Genomic DNA, 8556 nt, shown 5'->3' on the forward strand with positions numbered 1-8556 from the left:
ACTACAAAAATTTAAATTTAAATATACAGTCACAAAATTTAAATTTAAATTTTTTTGTTAAATTTTACTTTACAAATAAAATTCAGAATGTGATCATGATTTTAATTCAAATTTAAAGTGAAATTCAATTTAAAAAATAAATTCAAATATTAAGTAGAGTAGTCTATGTACTTAACCAGAGCCAACCACCCCGCCCTCACAACAATAGAATTTCTTCCAAGTAGGGGACTGGAACTAAACGAGAAATGTGACAAGCGAAGTCTTTGCACTCTGATAGAGTAAAAGATGCGAACGAAAGAGCGAACGATAGATTGGATTGTCTGTCCGTCCTTAATTTCGGTTCATAGCGCGGAATCTTATCTTTTAGTCCTCCTTCCTAGCAGCCTATAATCACATTGTAGAAGGAAAATAGACATAACCCAATCCGCCCGCTTCAGTTAAAACCAAGTATAATCTCTTAGCTAGCTAACATCTCTAGTTTCAGTGACTTCAAAATTTTTTGAGTCGAAGTCAAAAAAATGAGATTTAGTTATTACTTACTTTATCAGTCTATGTTTCTAAAGTTATTTTCATATTTACTTTCGCAAACCAAACAACTGATAAAATATCACTTTCTAAAAGTATTACTTGATGCTTCATTTTCAACCAACCAAACATGCCATTAAAAAAAAACTCGAAAATCAACAACTTTAGCCTAAAAAATGGCTCCTCAAAAGTTCTTCAAAATAGAATAATAAACTACACACGAAAACCCCACCTTTAGATACATCACATATATATATATATATATATATATAAGAAACTAAGAATGCATGTTATATTACATTACATAAAGTTTAGTATTTTCTAAAACAAATTAAGGTATAGAATACATAGAAACCCCCTCCAAGCTTATCATTTGTCTGAGAAGGACCTCAAAAGCACCAGCTCTATCACATGCACACACCCCCCCCCCGTCCTACCCTGTTCTACTCCACCCATTTTTCCTCCCTATTGATATATCACCTCGCTTCATATTGTCCAGCAACCCTACTGCCCGATAAGGCATCCTGCCTCTCTCCTCTCTTCCCTCCACCTCCTTTTACTACTACACCATTTACACCCTTCATCATCAGTATCCTTCTCTCTCTCTCTCTCTCACTCTCACCATATATATATATATATAGACACTACTATATATCTCTAATAGACTAGTAGTAGTATCCTTCATCCTTCATCCTTCATCCTCCATCCTCAATAATAATTGTTGAAAATTAAATTTATATATAGAATTGTTGTAACGGAGATGGTGCGGAGGGCGCCGGAGACGGAGGAGCTGTTCGGGCGGCGGTGCGTGTGGGTGAACGGGCCGATAATAGTGGGGGCGGGGCCGTCGGGGCTGGCGGTGGCGGCGTGCCTGCGGGAGCGCGGGGTGCCGTTCGAGGTGCTGGAGCGGTCGGACTGCATCGCGTCGCTGTGGCAGCGCCGGACCTACGACCGCCTCAAGCTGCACCTGCCCAAGCAGTTCTGCCAGCTGCCCATGATGCCCTTCCCGGCAGACTACCCGGACTACCCGACCAAGCGCCAGTTCGTCGACTACCTGCAGGCCTACGCCGCGCGCTTCGCCATCGCCCCGCGCTTCGGCCAGGCCGTGCAGTCCGCGCGCTTCGACGACACGTCCGGGCTCTGGCGCGTCCGTACGACGCCGGCGGCCGCCGCCCCCGATGATGACGACGACGATCGCCGGAGCTCCGGCGAGGTGGAGTACATAGGCAGGTGGGTGGTGGTGGCGACGGGGGAGAACGCGGAGCGCGTCGCGCCGGAGATCGAGGGGCTCGCGGAGTGCTTCGGAGCGGCGGCGGCGGTGGCGCACGTCGCGGACTACAAGCGCGGCGAGGCGTACCGCGGGAAGCGCGTGCTCGTCGTCGGCTGCGGGAACTCCGGCATGGAGGTCTGCCTCGACCTCTGCGAGCACAATGCCTTCCCCGCCATGGTCGTCCGTAACTCGGTGAGCCCCCAGGGACTGAATTGCAATTTTTTATAAAGACAGGGACTAAACTGCAAAAATGCCAAGAAGATGAGAATCACTGTATCTTCTGGTGTTTGGATGCATAGGAGAGAACGGAAAGCGAAAATAATGAGCTTTTGATAGTGTTATTTTTGTTTTTTGGTGTGATATTAACCTCGTTGATGGTATGATATTTTTATGAGCAGATTCATGTATTGCCGAGAGAGGTTCTCGGAAAATCAACGTTCGAAATGGCAGTTCTCTTGATGAAGTGGCTTCCCCTATGGCTGGTAGACAAGATTCTACTCCTTCTAGCACGAATAGTTCTCGGAAACGTCGAGAAGCTTGGACTGAAGAGGCCGAAGAACGGACCCTTAGAGCTGAAGAATACACAAGGGAGAACCCCGGTTTTAGACATTGGAGCACTGGAGAAGATCAAAAAAGCCGAAATCAAAGTGGTTCCTGCAATCAAGAGGTTTCTTCCCGGAAAAGTCGAGCTCGTTGATGGCCAAGTGCTAAGCATCGATTCGGTGATTCTCGCGACTGGTTATCGTAGTAATGTCCCCCAGTGGCTCCAGGTACTTTAGCAAATAAGAATTTTAAAATATTCACCGAAATTCTAATTTAAAACTTTTCCTTACACTACTTGCACTTTAGATACATCATTAAAATATTAATTGAAAGGATATCAATATTTTTTTTATCCACTTTAATAAAGAAGTTTAAGATGAACCAAACAAGTTATCAATATGTGCAGAGGAATTGGGCTCTATTCTAATAATACTTGAATATCTCTCTTATAAAGGAGGTAATATTGAAGGCCTCTTTTTGATTGGTTAGGCATATTTTTCCTCTATTTTTGATAGTTAAAGAAGTTAGGTGCCTGAAACAATTTCCAAAAAAGTAAGGCTATGGTAGGGTAGCCATAAAAATCTAAATTTTGAGAATTTTATTTGGTTAATAATTTTTTTTCTTTTTGGAATAAGATTGAAAGAATGAAAAGCTGATTAGCTTTGTGATTTATGAGTGTAGGAAAGTGAATTCTTCAGCAAAGATGGTTTCCCAAAAGAGCCATTCCCAAACAGCTGGAAGGGTAGATCAGGACTCTATGCAGTTGGGTTCACAAGGAGAGGGCTGTCTGGCACTTCCTCAGATGCAATAAAAATTGCAGCAGATATTAGCCAAGTATGGAAAGAGGAAACAAAGCAAACAAAGAGGCTTGTGGCTTGCCATAGGAGATGCATCTCACAGATATAAGGAAACAACTCTTATGGATTCTCTCTCTAATTGGTGACCCGCTAATTTAATTCTTTCTGTCTCTATTCTGTTGTTAGTTTCTGTTGATGACACTAACTTTAGAAATAACATAAAAAATAGGGCAGAAGAAGTGCACATATCTCTCTCTACTAGAGCCCAGATTTTATTAACTGATTTTATGGGCCTTTTATGTATAGAAAACAGTTGATGTTGGTGAGGCTTTTTATTTTATTTTTTTCTTTTATCACTTTTGGCAACTTTGTGAAAAGAGTTGAAAGATTTGCTCGGTAAAAGTAGTTCCAGTTTCTTGCTCTCTCTCTCTATATATATATATTTGTGTGTGTATATTGGTTTTCTCTTTCTCCAATCCCTATGTTTTCTAGAGAATATTATGGCCTAACCTTGGTGCTATGCATCAATCAAAGTTCCGTATATCCATTACGTCTCATGTTTTAATTGCCACAGTTTAGAAAGTAACAATTTATTTTTCTCAAGTAAAATGATATTTTTTTAAGTAATCGATTAGAAGTAGGAGGAGATCAATTGCAGATTAGCAGTAGTGCACGAGCTATCGCCGTGCACTGGGTGCAAGCAATAATTTTTGCTCTCCTTTATAAGACCTATCCCTTTCAACTTCTGATAAACCAACACATTAGACGAATATGCTCATGTCATTTTGCCTATGTACTTGCTTGTTTTAAGCCTGAATCTACAACTATTTGACCCAAAGACTTTACACTGCATAAAAAGGCTGATGAGATTCCACAGAATCAAATTTACAAGAAGTTTGGTAAAGATTCCATGGCAATCTTACAACTAGGGTTAGATCTTACGGGGCTCCTAAAGTACCGCTAATGTACTGATAATGTTTTATTTGAAAACAACTTAACTGATTTTATTTTCTACTAAAATAGATCAGTCATATAAAAAATAAAACTTGAAGATTTATATCTACTTAGTTTAGTTTAAAATTCTGTATTTTATAATTATGATACTAAAATAATAATAACAACATATTATATAATAAATTTAAAAATAATAATTTATAATTTGTAATGTCATGGTGATATTCTTGGTTTAACCCTTGGCCCAATAATATTTTTGGAGGGCCTTTTTTGCAAATAGCCCCCTGACAAATTTTATTTGCAAAAATAGCCCCGTCGAAAAATTATTTGCAAAAATGGCCTTTTCCCTGCCACGCCAGCGCCACGTCAGCGCCACGCGGGCGGGGCTGGGGCAGATGGTTAAGTTGAACACGGTGAATGGTTCACCGTGTCTAAACATGGTGAACTGTTCACCGCGTTTAGACACGGTGAACTAATCACCGTGTCCTTTACTTCCATATTTGGCCAAATACGGCTTAGACTTAGCCATTTTCAGGGTATAGGGTTGTATAGGACACGGTGAATGGATCACCGTGTCCAATACAAATATTTCGATCTTAGCTATTTTGTATTGGACACGGTGAATGGTTCACCGTGTTCAACTTAACCATCTGACCCAGCCCCGCCCGCGTGGCGCTGACGTGGCGCTTGCGTGGCGGGACAAGAGCCATTTTTGCAAATAAATTTTTAACATGGCCAATTTAAAAAAAAAAATTTGTAAGGGGCCTATTTGCAAAAAAAACCCATTTTTGGATGTTCCATCCAGTTTTTAAAATATCAATTTTAAGAATTTTTTATTTTTATTATCAATGTATGAAGTTGGATGGGAGCCTTGGGGGTAAGTGTAGAGAAACTCATTTAACAAGCCTGGAGAATATAAATCCCTGCTGCAGCTGTGTTGTATCAATCATTTCATGTCAACTTTTACCAAGAAGAGTCCATGAAAAAAAAGATACTGCAGCCCTCTCTCTTGCATTATTTCTGAAAAGAAAATGATTGTCAGGCCCTCACTGGATTCTACCTGGAGTTGAGTTGTACTCAAGTCGCAAAAGATTAAAAAAATACTTACTGGATCCAGAAATAGCCACTACCAAGCCACATGTTAGAGCTTTTTTGGGAAAAAGAGAAAGGAAGGAAAAAAAAAGAGAGTAAAATATTCTAAAATTATAATAACTTTTTTTACTAAGTTAATAACTTTTTTACTAGGTAAAAGCTTCATTTTGAAACTTCCACATTGTTATACATCTAGAAAATTTTCACTCCTCTATTGCCAAACACTTGTCTTTTCTAATAAAAACAATTTTTTTTTCCATTAGTCAGAGCTAATCCACTCCTAAGGCTTAGTTTGATATTAAGGCCTATCTGACACTATTAAATAAAACAAAGTTGGAATAAAAGTGTATAGCAATATATTTCTGTATTCTCCGGTAGGACCGACCGCAGAAAATATATCATAACCGACTAATCACGATAACCGAACAAACAAAGTATTTTTCCATCATACTTTCTCACCGTACGTAACACAGTCTCTCAACAATTCCAAACGAAGCCTAAAACAATTTACAATTATTGTTGTGACCAAAAGCTAAAACAAGCTTTTACCTTGAATGATATCCAGGTAAGAGGATTTTAACAAAAAAAATTTTTTTTTTTTTTTGAGAGAGAGATAGATAACATACTACCCGCTTTATTTATTTTATTTAGAAATAAACTTAGCTAAAAATGTGAATCGACTAGCATTCGAACTTGGGACCTCAGGTACCAACCACCAAGTCCCCTGCCACTTTGATTTTAACAAAAAAAGTTACACTATATTTTTAAATAGTTTTACTCAAGCGACACTTCTGTATAAAAGCTCTATGAAGGGCAAATGAGCTCTCGAGGCCACCAAATCAACAGATCCAAACTAAAAAAACCACCAAATATTTAATTATTTAGCCATTACAGTTTCAGAATAAGGATTCTACAGACAAATACAGACCTTTCACAAAGTATTAGAAAAGGGAGCAATGAGAGGGACTCATCAGTGAGATGGGCTTCTATATTCTCTTGCCACTACTGTATGTTCCAATGCATGGAGAAGACTCTTCAAAGTGTTTTGCTATTCTAAATCCCTTCTTTAAGTGGGGAGATTTTAAAAAGAAAAGAAAATAATAGAAAAGGCTACAAATTCTTGCCCTATCTACTATGGACTTAGAACTACTTCCACCCTTAACTCCTCAACATTAATTCAACTTCGGTGGACCTTCTTTTCCCCCTTTATTTTTCTGGTTATGGTGTGTAGTCCTTTTTATCCATGGGAAATCCATGGAAACCAAAGATCCCTCTGAGAAGTCCTAGTTGCACAACCCACAGTGCACTAGCACTGTAGCACATGCATCCTCAGGTTTTAGACACATGGTGTGGCCTACTCTCTCTCTCTCTCTCTCTCTCTAAATTATTACTTGCATCTGCTATGCCACATCATCTGTACACTGCCCTCCATCGCATCTCGTATCTTCAATCCAAGTGAACATACTATCTCATGCGTTCAATCCAACAATTTAAAAACAAACATCTTGTATAGTAATAATTGGGGTACTATAGAATATCCTTCTAAATGCTCATGACAAGTCTGCTGTTTGACATGACACTTCATTAAACCACCAAACCAAAAGAATGAAATGAATCAGTAATCAAAAGGTCTATAAAAAAATTTTGAGTCATCAACCTAGGATGTAAGATTTACACCTATCTTGAAAATGTATATCCGCACAGGAAAACCAGAGTTACTGAAACTCAAAAATCCAAGTTAGTAGGAGTTTGAACTTTTGGTTCAACATAAAATTGTAGTTGCAAAGAAAAATGATCCCTCAAAGAACAAATTTTCTTTTTTCGTAGACTTCCCTGAAAGAGAGAGATTTATGTTTACTTTCAAATTTCTTCGCATACCGATGAACTGACATCAAGCTCAAAAAACCTAACAATTTTAACAATACTAGACTGTAAAGCTGACTAATTAAAACACTCTAGGGATATTTCTGAGGTACTTGTATTGTACAGCGCTATAGTTCATAGCTTTATGTTTGGTAGCCTACAAGCCTGAGGTTCACACTGAGGAGTTCTTTTTCCTTTGGACGCCTCTCGAAAATGAAGAGAATGCATAATGCCTTTGGTCCATAATCGCTAGTAGAGTGGATAAAGACTGAGTTTTCTGGCTGCCCGTATTCTAACCATCAGAATTCCACCTGCAGCATTTAGCCACAAGGAACTCCCGAAGGAAAGTAAAAGACAGCGTGCCGTTCCAATTGAAGTCGGATCGCACGTGGCTTTGCGGGCGCCCTTCATCACATTAACCTTTCCCTGAAGACTCAGTCTAGTGTTACTCTCATCTGTGTGATAGGGCAAGTGATAGTTAAGTAAAATAAAAACATACATCAAAATTGTCGGTTCTGTCCTTTCTGTATCAGTGAAAGTCCCGCTAACAAATCATGAATGTATCTACTCACAATTTCCTATTTTGGCATATTGTAGGTTTCGTAGTTTGGCATTCAACTCCCGAACTTGCATGTGTAATCTTCATGAAGATATCGCTCACTTAATGACGTAAAACATGATCTGCTCTTGTATCAGATCAGGCTTTGCACTAGAGTTAATTATTAACATATTTGCAATCTTCTATTCCAAAAGTCATATGGACTATGCAGGTCTTTGTTAGAACAATTTGAGAATGATAACACGAAATTTGGTCCCACTTAGCGGTTCTTAATTAGTTTTGATGGTATGGATCCCACAACAATTCCTACTCTCATTTAATGGTAGTCTGCCTCTTAACATCCAATCACTTTGAATTGAGAACTGAAGAACATTGTCACCCAACTGAGGCAATCATTTAAGATCATTTGTATATTCATAAGCTAATATTGAAAATTAATCTTGGCTCCTTTGCAGGAAAAATTACCTGCTTATTATTGTTTTTGCAGTTTTGTGCTTTATGCCATTTTATTCCGAACTAGGCGCACATTTTTTTGAATCCCAAAAACTCATGTCCTTCTCCCCTCTATATTTTCATCCTCCTACCGTTGCACAAGTTATTCACTTCAGCAGACTTATAATACATGTCCCGTCCTCCAAGTAAGCATTATTTTGGGGCAGTCTAATCTTTATTGTTAAAGTGGACGTATAATTTAGAACTACAGGTATTAAAGGGAGGAAGAGATGAAAGTAAGATATTCAAGATTTTACGTCAAGAGTAAGTAACAGCCTCAAAAATGACCATAAACATGACAGGTTAGTATTCATATTTTTATATACATGTTTTCTGAAGAAGATTCCGTGAAAATTAGTTGCAAAAATCAACAATAATATCTCCAACTTTAATCTAGTCATCCATCGTAGCGTGCTTCATAGCATGAAAGGGCAAATCTATATATATATATGGCATTGCTA

General features: G+C 38.6%; 1 protein-coding gene across 1 annotated transcript; it reads left to right on the plus strand.

The window, feature by feature from the left end:
• Positions 1-1072: 1072 nt before the first annotated feature.
• LOC109705263 (probable indole-3-pyruvate monooxygenase YUCCA5) lies at positions 1073-3557 on the plus strand. The gene is made up of 3 exons (XM_020225994.1): positions 1073-1987; positions 2194-2565; positions 3020-3557. The coding sequence occupies exons 1-3, from the start codon at positions 1286-1288 to the stop codon at positions 3242-3244; spliced, it is 1299 nt and encodes a 432-aa protein (XP_020081583.1). The 5' UTR covers positions 1073-1285; the 3' UTR covers positions 3245-3557.
• Positions 3558-8556: the final 4999 nt, after the last annotated feature.

Source organism: Ananas comosus, unplaced genomic scaffold, assembly GCF_001540865.1.
Source record: "Ananas comosus cultivar F153 unplaced genomic scaffold, ASM154086v1, whole genome shotgun sequence".
NCBI classification, from domain to species: Eukaryota; Viridiplantae; Streptophyta; class Magnoliopsida; order Poales; family Bromeliaceae; genus Ananas; species Ananas comosus.

What these genes read in the sequence shown, in the direction of transcription:
- LOC109705263 (XM_020225994.1), top strand. Translation starts at nt 1,286, where the DNA reads ATGGTGCGGAGGGCGCCGGAGACGGAGGAGCTGTTCGGGCGGCGGTGC. An exon ending in CCATGGTCGTCCGTAACTCG is followed by an intron (nt 1,988 to 2,193) that starts GTGAGCCCCCAG and finishes TTTTATGAGCAG; the next exon opens with ATTCATGTATTGCCGAGAGA. An exon ending in ATGTCCCCCAGTGGCTCCAG is followed by an intron (nt 2,566 to 3,019) that starts GTACTTTAGCAA and finishes TTATGAGTGTAG; the next exon opens with GAAAGTGAATTCTTCAGCAA.